At 44.7% G+C, this 15,060-nt stretch overlaps 1 protein-coding gene and 1 long non-coding RNA gene across 2 annotated transcripts in view; one reads left to right on the top strand and one right to left on the bottom strand.

The window, feature by feature from the left end:
* Positions 1-69: 69 nt before the first annotated feature.
* LOC115946491 (uncharacterized) lies at positions 70-1,370 on the bottom strand. The gene is made up of 2 exons (XR_004080559.2): positions 498-1,370; positions 70-301 (listed from the first exon to the last, which is right to left on the bottom strand). It is a non-coding gene; the product is annotated as an uncharacterized lncRNA (long non-coding RNA).
* Positions 846-15,060, top strand: part of IFT43 (intraflagellar transport 43) — a 48,173-nt gene continuing 33,958 nt past the window's right edge. Inside the window, exons 1-2 of the mRNA XM_034062142.1 lie at positions 846-967; positions 1,416-1,505. Of these exons, the coding sequence (XP_033918033.1) occupies positions 914-967; positions 1,416-1,505 (144 nt within the window). The 5' untranslated portion in view covers positions 846-913. The remainder of the gene's footprint in view (positions 968-1,415; positions 1,506-15,060) is intronic.

The raw sequence follows: 15,060 nt of genomic DNA, 5'->3' as shown, positions 1-15,060 counted from the left end.
TAGGCTAATGAGGATGGATGAAGATCCTAAAGAATGTCAGATACCAGAAAAATAATACAGGCAAATGGACAAAGTACTGAAGAAATGTTTATTTAACATGTGGAGCTAAACCCAGATCTACTTACAATTTATGCATCTGTCCAGCCAAGAAAGGGACCAGGGGTTGTTTTATGCAGCTCAGTGGAAATCTCTGCACAATTTAGCTAGAAAGGCATACGTGTAATGATCGCTGAGCTTATATTTCATCCCTCCATTGAGTGCTCTGGGGACCAGCTGCTCCGTCTGGAAAGCAGTGTTAAAGCTAGAGAGAATTGGGAAGAGCATCAGAAGCAATCAGGAGACTTGGCAAAACCACTCTGCGAGGAGCCAGATCTACAAGGCTGGGATTATCTGCCTTAGTGGGAACTTGACTAATACAGTAAAGAGCTAGAGTGTCAAGCAGTTTTTATCCTGCCCCCACTGCATGTGAAACTAAAAACTGATCGAAGAGTACTTACATTATGCATTGTGCTGAGAAACTGTAGTTCCGCTGTCACTGTTAGGCCAAGGTTTCAAGACTGCTAACAAGGCTGGATACGTATATGGTTACCAGGAGCACCAAGCGTGGCAATACACCGCCGGCTGATGGCAGAACACCCAGCCGGTGATGAGCCAGTCTTTAGGAGGTGCGCAGCCTGCCCGCTGCCTCCGGCTCCTGGGCCAGGCCCCAGGCTGCCCCGAGGGGCCGGGAGAGGCGCCCCCGGGCACAGGCCGGGTTCCGTGTGGACAGGACCCGGGGCTGGCGCAGTGTTGAAAGGGACAGGCCCGGCGCAGGCCGAACCCGCGGGGTGGTGTGGGCCGGCGGCCGGGCAGCTGAGGGTGGTGGTTGTTGGGGCGGGCTGTCTGCCGGAAGCACCGGCGGCGGCGGCGGCGGATGGAGGCTGAACCGGAGCGAGCGGAGGCGCCACGGCGGAGGCTTGTTGCCGGGGTGAGCGGGCCTGGGCCGCGGTGCGAGCTGGCTGTTAGTGGTCGCGGGGCTCGAGCGGCCACCTCAGGGCCGGGCCGCGGTCTCTCTGAGAAGGGGCCTCAGGCGCATGAGAGCGGGACGAGCGCGGCTGAGGCGGGCTCGGGGCCGGCGGTTCCCACAACGCAGTGGCGGAGGCGGGGAAACGGCGTTGGCAGCCTGGCGGGAGACCTGCCCGGGCTGCCCGTGGGCACCGCCGCGGCGGTGGGACCGTGCAGCAGGCAGGGCGGAGCAGCCCGCGCACGGGCCGCGGCCGGGGTTGGCTGTGGGGTAACCATACCGCTGCAGTGCTTTGAGCACTAACCTGGGAATGTGCCTGGTTTCACGGCACAGCGTGACAGCGGAGCTGCTGCTTGCGGTTTTCCCTGCTCTGAAGGGGCTTTTGTCAGTAACCATGTGCCCTGTGCTACAGGTACTAGAGATGGGCCGTCGGGCCCGGCAGGAGTTTTTTCCAGATGAAAATCCCATCAGGAAGAGTTCGCAGTCTGCTGCTCTTGGAGAGGTGGGTATCCTGTCAGGGGAACCTGACTGTAATCCCGCTGGTGGCTCCAGCAGACAGTTCTTCATTTCTTGTGAGATTTTTTCCCACTTGGTGTGCTCTGCCTGCGAAAGCCCATCTTTAGAGTTGGGAGCCATGTGACTGCCCTGTCCATTGGTGTTGCCCTCTGCATGAAGTGTGGTTTTCACAGAGTCATATCTGGGGCTGCTGTTTCTCACGTGTGATCTATGGAGAGTAGTATCAAACAGGACTTGTGGCCTCTTCCTCCTGTACATGCATATCTTCCATGAGTATTAAAATATGAGCAGGCATATAATTTTGTGACATCTACCACTGTCTGTGGTAGCAAGACAGAAGGACAGGTAAGCAGATGCCTTATTTTTGCCCTTAGCTTTTGCTAGAGCCAAATGCAGTAACTGAGATGGTCAGTATCAAGATTGTTCCTCCGTGCACAGGCTACAAAGGTCATGCTAGAAGCCAGCTTTGCCACATCTGAGAGTTCGTGTTGTGGGTAATCACATGCAAACTCGGTTCCCACTTGGCTTTGGAGAAAACCTTTTGCTCAGATTTTGTTCTGTCAGTATGTTTTCAAAAGGCAGAAGATGGTCCAGAGCCCCTCTTTCATAGGCGAGTGAGGTAGCTCTCCCTCATACCCAGAAACGTGAGATGTGAACCCTTTCCATTCACTTTCTTGCTTTGCACTGCAGAAGTTCTACCTGGAAGTTTGTGCTCTCATGTTAGCATGGCTTCTCCACAGGTATCTCCTACTGGAAGGAACACCTGTGGAGAAATGGATACCTTCAGATGGACAAAAGGGTCATCAGACTTTCACCTTATCGACAGTCATATTTATTTAGATGAGATTGTCTTATTTAAATTACAGACCCAGTTTGCCCTACTGGCCACCCTGGCACTAACCCTGCTTCAGGTGACTGTGCTCAGAACCCTGGGACCTTCTCTTTTGCCATTGCAAAACTTTCCTATTACTGACTACTATTCAGTGGTAGTTGTGTACCACCCATCTGTGCCAGAGCGGTTTTGTGGGGGAATATCTCCTTGGAGCCCCTGTGACGCTATTGAAAATACACTGTTACGGCTTAGCTTACAATAATACATCATAGAACAGTTGTGGGGTTTGATTTTTGTTCTGGAGAAAGTATAGTGTTTTCTTTTGATGGGTATAGTGGAGAATCATCTCCCACCTATCTAGTCTCCTCTCTTTGGGTATACTGTAGGATTTCAGGAGGGATTCCATGAGGGAGTTTTTAGAAGGTGTAATTTAAGGAAATAGCCATGGGCCATGTAGGTAAGGAAAGTTTTAAAGAAACCAGCTGGTTTAAGTGGGTGTAATCGTTGGTTAGCCTCCAGACTAGGGTGGCTCACTGTCAGATTGTTCTCTTACTGGAACTGGCTGTCCTAGTTAAAGCGCTGATTCCCTGGTTAGAAAAAGCACAGGGCTGACTGTAACTTACTGCAGTTGTACTTTGTGTGTCTTGCTTCATAGCCATTATAATAGCTGGTAAGACATCGTAAAGGCTCCAGTCCTTGGGCACCCCTGGAGAGGACTAAAAAATAGTTACAGTCTTCAGTTCAAAAGCAGTGAGCTTTTCAGCAGCAGAAGGGTGAGGCCTTCCATGCCTTACAAGATTCAAATATGTTATTACTGGATCTTAACCACAGGAAGAACTGTTTGTGTCAATAGTCTCCCTTCAGATAGTTCTTTGTTGCTAAATGTTTTTGTTAACTGCAAACCTTGGAGCTACTGGAGAAGAGACAAAATCCACTATAAATAATCCTCAGCCTTTGCTCCAGAGTTGGAGGCTTCTCCTACGTGATCATATTTGATACCAGAGTGAGCATTAAATAGGACTAATATTGTTTTTTGCTTCTCCCTACATTGGCAATCACCTTTTACATTTCTGGAAGCTTAGCCTTGGCTTGCCATCAAGTGGTGGGGTCAGCTGTGATAATGGATGTCTCATTCAGTCATCTGGTCATTTTGAAACCTTTTCAAGGAACCTTCCCAAAAATGCAAAATAAAAAAAAAAAAAATTCTGGACCTGGCAGCAGTGGAAGAGGCCTCATGGAATTTATTTCAGCACAGGAGGTTTTATTGTGGATTTTGAAGACCAAGGGGTTTGTCTTAAACCTTTGCTACATTCATACCTTCATGTGCAGTTTCGCAGTCAGGATGGTGATTCTGCCCACGGTAGTTCCAGAGTGTTAAAACTATTTTAAAAGATTTACCTTGACTTTTTTTTTTTTTTTAATTCTTTGTCAATCCACCCAGTTTCCACCCAGCTCAAATTTCTGGTATGAACATACTATTTGTGCTATTGTTCTGGTCTTTTCATGACACTGAACAGTCCAGGAAGTGTTTTCCAGTCAGAGCAGCTTCCTTAAAGGAAGCAGAAAGTACCTGTCTATCCATGTTTTAACATTTGAGCTTATTAAAAGGGAATTCACTTTGAGGGGTGAAAAACTAATTTAACATCATTAAAAAGATCTTTGTTTTGAAGTGAGTAGGCAAATCATCTGACTTGGAGCATAGATCTTACCTGATTACTGCTGATCTCTCCTTGACCTGGACTCTGTCTTCCAAGAAGAGACTCTAATCAATGGTACATCTTCTCAACTGTGTGTCTTTTCTCATGAAAGTGTTGTTAAAACCTTTCCTAGAGCGTAACTGCAGTCTCTTGTGCCCTGTAGCCCAATATACTTTCCCCTGAGCTCCATGAAAACAGTACAATATCTTACTATCTTTTCAGTGCCTGTTGTGTATATATATCTCCCACAAGAAGTCCCTGAACTACAGCGGTGTAGCTATAATTCCTCTGACCAAATCTGTATTTGATAATTCCCATTCCTATGTGGAAGCATCTGAATTCTCTTCAAATTCAGACCTCTTATCTCCTTAAGGTGCTCAGTAAGGGTCACAAAGCTCAGAGTCTGCCATCTGAGATGCAGAGCATTCCTGCCTTTTCAGAAGTACAAGTACTGACAAACAACACTGCAGCTATCTGTTATTTCATGAGGCAAGAAGGAACATGATTATTTGGTGTAATTAGGGCAGTCATCATCCTCCTGCAGCAGATGCTGAACATGTTCCTGGCCTTTAGAGCTCCTTGGCAAATCAGCAGGCACTTCTTGGGCACCCGGGGGAATATGCTGTAAATGGGAATTCCTAGAGATAAATCTGCTTGCTGCATGCCAGAACTCCGCATTTCAAGCATTCATTTTCAGAGGGGTAATTTTTCCACTGGGAGGCCTTTCCCATCCCCTGGCTTGATGTGTTACGTTTTACTCATCTTGATGCTATCAAGTTTCTGACAAAATGGGACATACTCAAGCTGGTCATGTTGTTTGTATAATGTGAGGAGCAATTCATATAATGAGATCTGTTGAAGATCTTTGCTGTCCCATCCTACCAGGACTTCTGGACACTTTTATAGAGTAAAAGTCAAACCTCTTTCCTGGCTCTAACATCACTGCATCTGACATCCTGAATGCTGGCTTGATGACATCCACCAAAAGAAGCTGGCCAGGTTTGGAGCTCTTGAGGAGATTGGTTTGGAAAGCTGAATGGAAAAGCCTTTTTTGTAAAGATGTTTCAGCAAATCTTTATTTTTCTGTGTCATAGCAAGAGGGAACTGTTTGATGTTCCATAAAAAGTCAGTATGCAAAAATATTGTAATATTATCCTGCTTCCATAGACTGTTTTCTCTTTAGATTAGAGGGACAGGGCTCCCCTGTAATCTTGTTCAAGACTTCCCTAGTTTCTGCCTCTGACAATCTCAATATGCAGCTGTCAGTGTCTGTCTGGCAACACTTTGTAGATCCTTTGAGCGGAGACTGCTTTAGTAGGCAGTATGTCAGCCTAAAGGATGAGGGTTTTCAAGGCTATGTTGAGAATATCTCCACACAGGTAGGACAGGATCCCTTTCACTTTTTACTGGGCTTTACTCCATAATCATTCAAGTTCCCTGCTGGTTATCTTCCCTGTGTTTCACCACAGCCTGGGGAAAGGCTCTGTGTTTTGCTTCTGAAAATATGTTCTTCTCTTGTCCTACTTAATATTTGTAAGCTTGCCTGTGTACTTGTGGTCCCTGGGTTGTATTGAAAAGCATTTCTGTGCTGTACAAAATACCTTACGATAGATTAATGTAGGCAGACAAAAGGTTGGGCCACCTCCACTGCATATTGGAAGAATGTTCCCACAGGTGAATTTTGCAAACCAGTGATTCAGACTTCCACCGTCCAGCTTACACTCTGGCAGTGATTCTGTAGGCAGACATCCAGGCATCATTTAAATAGGACTCAGTTATCTAAGCCAAGTGAACAGCTGCAAATCAATTGCTCAGGTGAAATCAATGTGGAAGATAGCTCAAAAAAGTGGTTATTTAAATGTTTTTCCAAAAAGTGTTGTCCAGCTAGATTTCTTCTTGTGCTAGTGCAGTCCTGTACCACTTGGGCTCCCTACATCTGTAGAAGCTTAGGTCAAGTTAGGCCCCACAGAAGCCTTTCTGCTGTCATGTGGGAGCAAGTGGATTTCTGGCTGAGAGATACACCCTTCAAACAGATTTTACCAGTTTGACAAATCTATTTCATTTGTGCTGCTCACTGATATGGACGCTCTGTACCCCAGCTGCCCCAACATGCATGTAGCCTCCCTCTGCTCCTGTCATGGTATGACCATGAGATCAGATGACAGCACAGACACTATGTGGACTCAGATACCAAACCACTTTAATCAGGTATATGTAATTTATGAATTACGTGGTTTCCCTGTTCCACAGGAGAGATGATGCGCTCCAGAAGAGAAGTCAGGTGTGTTAGTGTAGTGTTTCTAGCCATCCTGCGTGTACTCCTGGTGCAGGGTCATGATATACCCTAGACTGTCTCCCTGCATGATTCTGAATGCTGTCATTTCTCATTTCTAGGATAGTGTAGAGATTACCAGGTTCTTAATTGCTTCCTTGCATTTGGTGCCTAGCAAGAGGTTATCACCACTGCTGGTGTTGGCAGTCTGCTCATCAGAAAGACAAGCTGCTTTCCTTGAATTACTCATCTGCCCCATTAACAAAGCTATTCCCTTACACTATAGGGTTAGCTAAAGTTCATCTACTAAAGCTAACACTGTTGTCAGCTATGCCTGTCTTATACTAACTGCTACAGCTTCTGCTTCCAGTGGAGGATCTAAGGTTGCCTTGAGAAACAGTAGCTCCTGGAAAATAGGCTGCAGCCTGCTACAGTATATAATAATTATTATGACCAGTCCAGCATAATTTCTGATCTCTGTCATGGTTGCAGAGCCTATCCATAGAAATTTTTCTAGTGTCCTACACACCTGAATAATTTGGGGTTTTTCATGCTTTGCGGAGATGGAACTAAGTCTGTTCTCCCTCCCATTTGGTTAGTTGTAGTGCACTTTCCAAGGTCTGACTGCTGGCAGACTTCCCTGCCACTGCAGTCAGCCCTGCTTTGTTTTGTATCAAAATTGGTATATGCATAAATGACCGTGGATATAAAAACCTTACAATGGTAGGATCAACTTTGTACTTTGTTCAGATGCGCTAGGTTGCAAAGCATGTACTGCAGGACAGTATTGTGTACAGTTCTGGTGTCCTCAACATAAAATGGACATGGAACTGTTGGAACAAGTCCAGAGGAGGGCCACAAGGATGATCAGGGGGCTGGAGCACCTCCCATATGAAGATAGGCTGAGAAAGTTGGGGCTGTTCAGCCTGGAGAAGAGAAGGCTGTGTGGAGACCTCATAGCAGCCTTCCAGGATCTGAAGGAGGCCTACAGGGATGCTGGGGAGGGACTATTCATTAGGGACTGTAGTGATAGGACAAGGGGTAATGGGTTCAAACTTAAACAGGGGAAGTTTAGATTGGATATAAGGAAGAAGTTCTTTACTGTGAGTGTGGTGAGGCACTGGAATGGGTTGCCCAGGGAAGTTGTGAATGCTCCAGTCCTGGCGGTGTTCAAGGCCAGGTTGGACAGAACCTTGGGTGACATGGTTTAGTGTGAGGTGTCCCTGCCCATGGCAGGGGGGTTGGAACTAGATGGTCTTAAGGTCCTTTCCAACCCTGACTATTCTATGATTCTGTGATCCTGTGACAGCCATTCATACCAATCTTCGAGCTATTTTGTGCAGGCTTCTGTAGTTCTTCTAACTTCTTTCTCTCTTTTTCCCCTCCTGATCCTTTTAGGATGAAGACTCTGAAGAAAAGATTGACCATGTAAGGCTAGAGGCTTTCTAGGTAGATCCTGCCTCCTCTGAAGGGGATTAGTAGGACTCACTTATTCATGTGTCAGGAGATTACCTTAAGAGGGTACTCTTTATTGGAGAATAAGACAAAGTGTACATCAGATGCAGTGCTTTTCCTTCACCCTTTGTTCCAGTTGCTGACAGGTTTTTTGTTATCTTTGGAACAGCTGTTCTTACCAGCTACTGCATCTTGTTCTGGGGTCACAGATGTATATGTGACCATTGGAATGATACTCTATTTTCATTTAAAAGTCAGGGCATCACTTAACTAATAGAGTACAAAACCTTACTGAGCTAGATTTGCTGTCCAGTAGGGTTGGCTTGCTCATAAAAATGAAAACTTGTCTTCAGGGATTATGAAGTCTTGCTGGTTCCCCAGAGGAGGAGGCCAGCCAGTAGTAACAAGGATGTGTGCCTTTGTATTTTCTGAATCTTTCAATTTTTTTATTTTTTTTTTTTTACCAACACTGGAATACTAATATCTGTGGTTAGAAGGATGACATAGTACTTCTTACCAGGCTCCTGTTACACAGAGAAAAGGAAGATACATGCCCTTTCTTACCCTGCAGTAAAGCTAAAATACATCTTTGCATACATTTGGCATTAGAAGCCAGGGTGGTGCCATTCAGAACAACCTGAGAACAAGCATGTGTTTCTGTTAAAAGTCTTGCACTGTTGCTGACCATGGAATTGGTGTTGTCCAGATCCTCTCCCTTATTCTTAATTCTTTCTGTTGAAGCACCAGCCAGTACTGGTAGCATAGTAGATTCATTTGTGAAATTTAAAGCCCAGAAAAACACATATCACCCATCTCATTAATTCGGGCCTCAGAAGAGTATCCTCATCAGAAGGAGTTAAGACTATTCAGATTAGCTCAGTTTTCTCTTGGTAGTGCTAGAGATGATATTGTAGGAGAGATCCACTGGGTTTATTTGTCAGTGATGGATAGTTAAAGACTATGCCCATAGCACTTTTCCATTTATCGGGTAAAGAGGCCTTCCACTGATGGGTATAGTTTTGGGGACTGGTTACCCAGTAGAAATTTTTCCTGATAATTGATCTAAACCCACCCCCACCCCCTGAACCAGTCCTTACAGTCATTTCACTGGAACTAATTCCACCTCCATACAGTGCCCTAAATCATTGATTCCCAAGGTTTGCTGTACTAAGTGGTGGCTGGTCACACGCCTCAGGCATCTTCTTGCTCCTGGCTGCTAAATTTCATTAAAACAACTAAACCGATGTGACTTTTCCACATGAGCAATTATTGTTGCTTCAGGGATGTTATGCAATGGTGCCTGATAAGGAGATTTTCCTTAGTATGAAGTGATCCCTGCTTTGAAACCCCTCTTGTCTGGATAATTCCTGTACCCATATTCAGGCTTATAGTTTCACTTCATAGTATTTTTGCATTTTTTAATGCCTGTGAAGGGTAACAGAATGGTTAACTGAGTTTTCAGAAATCTTACTGATCAGTAAGTTTTTTGTAACTTAAAACACTATATGCTTACAAACTTCTGTTAATTGTATTGTAAGTCTTTTCCAAACCAATTATTGGTGGAACTTTACATTATAAAGTGTGATCCAAAACTTGCTGCAGTATATCCCTCCTTTAGTCATCGCCTGGCCAAGCTGAAATACTTGGCTTCTTGAATCATTTGTCTGAAGTTGGCCCTTTTGTCCCCCTGATGGCTTGTGTAACCCTTCTCTGAACTCCCTTTGGGCTGTGTGGAGTGTTACAGCCTGAACTCTTCCTGGATTTGGTCCCTTTCCTCTTGCTGTGCTGAAGATACTCTGTGGCTGCCTGAACACCAGCAAACAGCCCCATCTGGACTTTTGATGTGAACGTACCTGCTTAAGTCCTGCCCTCCAGCCATTGCCTGCTTGGAGACTTGTTTTGCATCCCCTGGCAACCCACTCATTTTGGATCTGAATTTTTGCCAGGTGAATCACTAATTTGGCTGCACCTTTCAAGGCTGCCTGGGACATGTAGCCAAAAGGCTTTAAGGCTGATCAGTGGTATAATAAAGGGTGTATCCTAATATCTCAGTTAATTTGCAGAGGCAGAATAGGCAGGAGGAGTATGAACATGGATGTGAGTCAAAATTTTGCTGGGTACTCTTCCTGGCCTTGCCACGGATTTGCTCTGGGGCCTTGGAGAAATCCCTCCTCTATTTTTCTTTAGTCCCTGTCTGAAAGGAGGACTAGAGCTTTATGCAGAAGAACTGTGGGGATTCACTAAGCACAGGTCCAAGGGACTTTTGATCCCTTACACTCATACCAAAATCCAGAGCCTGTATTAGGTGCCTGTGTAGTGTGTGGACAATCTCAGGATGGGTCTGGGGATCTATTAGGGTGATAAAAAGTGGCTGGGAACTGGAGTGTGTCTGAAACCCTGGTCTTCCATGGAGATCTGCCCCATTCTGAAAGCTCTGGGAGCACATGTTGCTCTGCTAGCAGTGAGTGATCCTGATCCCTATCTTGTGTTTTGTTACCTTCAGCAGTGGAGCAAGGTTTTTCTTTGCATTCAGGGACTTCCAGGGATGGAGGTGTTCATTTGGATGTTGAAGCCACGTACTTTATACATAAAGATTAAACTCTCCATCTCCTTTCCGAGCTGCAAGATACTGATTTTATTGTCCTTTTCCTCCCACTGGGAGATGTATCAACTAATGTTTATATGACATCCCTGGAGAATATTATATGTAATGACAAAGCTATGAGCTGTTCTGGGTCAGAGAAGGCTCTCAGTCCTTTCTTCTGAAGCCACTCTTCTTTGCAAATGGAACTGAAAGAACTTCGGGGCTGCAGGGAAGGACTTTCTGACTGAAGGAAAGCAACACTTGAGTGGAAAGACATCTGTTCCAGTCCTAATGAATCTAGCTGGTGCCTTGTTCTCTAGCTGTGCTTTGGTCCTTCATGGACTGAAGCAGGGAGAACACCTGGTTTGTGACTGTTAGATAGGTGATGCAGACCTCCGTGGCTCTATCACTCCAAGATTGAGTGACAACATGCTTTAAGGCAACAGCTGGAAAGAGGATTTGATGGTCTGACCTTTTCAGAGCTAGCACCCAAGTCCTTCTGTAGTTCTAGTTCACAGTACTTTTAAGACAATTTTGGTGGAAAAATGGGAATATGCTTTTTAGGTTAAGACATGTCAGGAACAATTGTTTTCAATGAATGTTTGTTGGAAGAACTATCCAAAAATGTAAGAACCTGAAGTATGAAGCCAATTGTGGACTTAAATTGCTTGGTTGCCCACTTTAGTGGGGTTGCTTGAGTGAGTGTATTTGCATCCTAAAATATAGCACAGAAGGATGCAGAGATCCCCTGGTGAGGAGAAACCTGCATTCTGCCTGGGGAGGTACCAATTTGGTTACCATAAGTACCTTAAGCTAGATCATTTCCAGACTCAAGCTGACTCACATGGATCCTGCTTGCAGGTGTGTCTGCACTTGTGGTGTAGACATGGCCTGGGGCCTGATATGATCAGGGCCTTTAATCAAACTGGTATTTTCCTGACCCAGTTCTTACCCTCACACAGTGCTTGGCACCCAGCTCCACATTCTCATTCCATTGTCTGGTCTGGCTTGGATCTGCAGAGCAGCCACCCTCCAAGTACTCTTCCCTGCATCCCTGGAAACTTAGGAATATGAGACTGAGGAGCCCAGCTCTGGCTACACTCAGCTAGGTGCTTTCTGGGGGACCTTATTTATGTAAAAAATATCACAGTCATTTAGGCACTGTCCAGCCACTAGAGTTCAGAGAGGTCATGACTGAAAAAGTTGTGTGTAATTGTAATGCAGTCCCTTACAGCCCTTTTTATATTTACAACTCACATTGCAGTGAGATCTAGAGAGCATTGGTGCATGAGTAGGACTAAAATTTCCTATTCCCAAATACCTTGTGGTCTGACAGCATTGTTTTTCTCTAGTGTCCTGTTCCCCCCTGTGATCTTCAATTTGTAGAAGAGCCCTCACCAGGGGCATTTTATATACTGCCCATTGCCAGGGTTTTGCCTTCTTAGGCATACAATTTGGAGTGGAGTAGATAGCTCTTGAAGCAACTGGAATCTCCTAGAACCTGGGAGGGTTCTTGTGAGACAGAATTTCCTGTAGCTGTTGCACATTGTGAATGCCCTCCCTCTTGCATGCTTGTCCTGGGCTGAGCTGAATTTGTCCTTCCATATCCCAGAATTTCTGTCATCTGTTTGGATTCTTGCATTCTGCAAATAAACACCCACTACCAAAGGGAACCAGCATCCAAGGAAGCATCAGGTTTTTTACCTGCTTCCATTTTACAGGGATTTTCTTTTTCCCCAGTGGTCTTTGGTTGCTTGTAGAAATGCTGGACTCCCAGTCTGTTCCTGGGGACCGCTCAGCTGGAAGGTGGCCAGATTCTCCAGGAGGAATCTCAAAAATGCAGCTGAACTTTTGTTCCCTAATTAGGCCAACTTCCCTAGTGTGAGCCCCAGCATTGCATGGCCTGGAGCTCCCCAAGGTCTTGCACTGCCTCTCTCCCGTGCACCCTGAGTGGCCGGCCAGCAGGGCAGTTATTTTCAGCTTTCTGAGCTTATCTACTAGCCTTTTGATGACATCTACTGAAATAGCATTTCTAGTCAGCCATGTTTCCCAGCCTTTCTAGTTGTCTCCTTCCTGCTTGGCTACCTTGATGTGGATTAGAGACAATCCTATTGAAAATAATACTATTCAAAGCTTTTCCATACATTTATGCCATGCTTTGAGGGCTCCTGAACCCACCTGAAGGCAACAAAAGAATGGTAGGAGTGGTGGAGATGGATGTGGGAACATGTCTGACAGTATGTAGCACAGGGTAACAGCAAACTGAGAGATGCCTAGGAGTACTGGAGGGGCATCTCCCTCTTAACTATGGGTTGTGAGAGCTTTCTACCTTGGTATAACTCCTTGCTCAAAGAATCAGATTATTGTGTGCTGCTTCACTGTTTTGATGCAGTAACTCCTGAGACAGGTTAAGCCAAATGCTGCAGTATGACAGCTTTCATAGCTGCACATGTAAGCTGACTAGCTAGCTGACCATTATTTTAGGGAAGAAACTCTTGATAGCTGCTTAACAATATGAACTGCACCTTTACATGCTATGATAGAGAATATTTGAAGCCCCCCAAGAACTTTCTCTGTCTCAATAGCACTTTCCCTAGTAAAGACAGGTCAGTGACCATAAAGAAGGATAGTTTGTATATGAAATGGAAATCTGCTATTTTCTGCTAGGCATTTAAGACATGCAGAAGTTGTTGGAGGGTATTTTATTAAAATGAGATGTACTACTTTGAACTGTCTGTGGACATGATGAAGAGGTCTAGCAGAAAAGGGTTGTTCTTTGCAAAAAGCCAGGGCTTGCATAGATGTTTAATTGATCCCTTTTTGACATCATATATTTTCTGAAATCAGTATAGACTGTGTTATGTGGCTGCTTGGAAGCAGTGGAGCTATTTGACTTACAGCTCCTTAATTGAGAGCAGTCAGGACTAATCCATCAGGCCTGGTTTTGGAGATTTGTGTTCCCTCAGTCAGGGGAGCCTCAGGCCACTGTCTGGAGAAGAGGAAATTCGAGACTGGCTGTACTTCTTTCTTTCTGCACCATGGTCAATATTGGATAAAAACAAGGCACCTACATCCTGTATAAAATCTCACAGTGTTTGTGTATTGTGCAGAATGTAGATCCCGCACATTTTAGGAGATGTATTACATGACAGAAAAATTGTGTGTCCTCTGTTGCATGCTGCAATGTCATTTGAGTCCCTGCTTCCCTGTACAGAGAGCTCACTGTTTCAAAGGAGTTGTCATGTTGATGAAGGTAAATTAATCCGTATTTCCAGACCCACCTGAGAATCTGAGTGACCCAACATGTCTGTAATCTGTGTTGTAGTAGGTCCTAAAAGAAACTTTGCTGGATCCTGAGGATCCAGAGATGCACAGAGTTGTTGCTTCCATGAGGAAAGCAACACCCAACTAGCACCTTCAAAACTGCAGGCATGATCTGACAAGTAGCCTGGAAATTTCTGCCTTAATGGGGAGGCCAAATTAGAATTCTGCATCTGTCTGATAAGAAAGGGCCTGACTACAGATAAAGAAGAAGGTAGAGTTTCTACTTTAATGCAGGAGAGATGGAATTCAGGCCAGTCATTTTTCAAAGGGAGAGATAAAATTCTGATTATAGTGGTAGTATGAAAGTGTTGGTAGGAAGGTGGCCTGAGAAATACTGGAAAAGTGCCATCACAAAAATGGTGAACTAGATTTCTGAGGGAAAAAAAATAAAGAAGAAAAAAAAAAACCTGAAAAGCTGAGATCATGACAATGCTGCTTGAAAATGAGACAAACTATGGTAGAAGAAACCTGGAGGTGAATAACTGACAAAGCTTAAGTGGGAAAGCAAACCACAACAAGTAAGTGGTTAGTTAATGTGAAACAGACTGAGTAGCATGAGCTGAGATAGAACACTGTTGTCAGGAGCTGGTGGAATCTTAGTGTTTTGAACACCAACATGTTTTGGTGGACAGTTTAGCTTTTGCATTTGGGATCATACGTAAAAATCTTGCCCAAATAATACATAAGTACCAACAAGTTCTGATCATTTAAAGCCTCCAATCTTTTTCACCAAAAGGTATGTTCAGGAGCACATTTGCTCCATTACAGAAGAACAGTGTCCTCTGTTTCTGCTCTGCTCTCTCTGGGGTTGACATTCTTCGCACTTTTTGCCTCAAGCTCTTGCTTGCAGCTTCAATGTCCCTAACTGTCACCACATTATGACAATGTATGACATTGCATTCTCAATTGTAAATTATACTGAGGTTTTGGAAATATGAAAGTATATGAAGGGAAGTGTATTTACTTGACAAAAGTGCATGTGGCATGTGACCTTATTATGGCACTTTCTAAGCAACTAACAAAGAAAAGCTATTTATTCTCAGCTGACAGTTAACATTGTCTTTCCTGTTGCTTGTGCTCCTGTAGGCAGTTCAAAAAGAATTACCTGATTTATTGCAAGAGGAATAAAGGACCTGTAGGTATATGTGAGGTGTTTGTCAGGGTCTGTCAGACATTCAGGCTTGCCTGATGTATATGATCATAGAATCATAGAATAGTTAGGGTTGGAAAGGACCTTAAGATCATCAAGTTCCAACCCCCCTGCCATGGGCAGGGACATTTCACACTAAACCATGTTGCCCAAGGCTCTGTGCAACCTGGCCTTGAACATTGCCAGGGATGGAGCTCTCACAGTTTCCTTGGGCAACCCATTCCTGT

Source organism: Melopsittacus undulatus, chromosome 4, assembly GCF_012275295.1.
Source record: "Melopsittacus undulatus isolate bMelUnd1 chromosome 4, bMelUnd1.mat.Z, whole genome shotgun sequence".
Lineage (NCBI taxonomy): Eukaryota > Metazoa > Chordata > Aves > Psittaciformes > Psittaculidae > Melopsittacus > Melopsittacus undulatus.
Note: the sequence above shows the minus strand (reverse complement) of the source record. Positions and strands in the feature narration are given on the sequence as shown.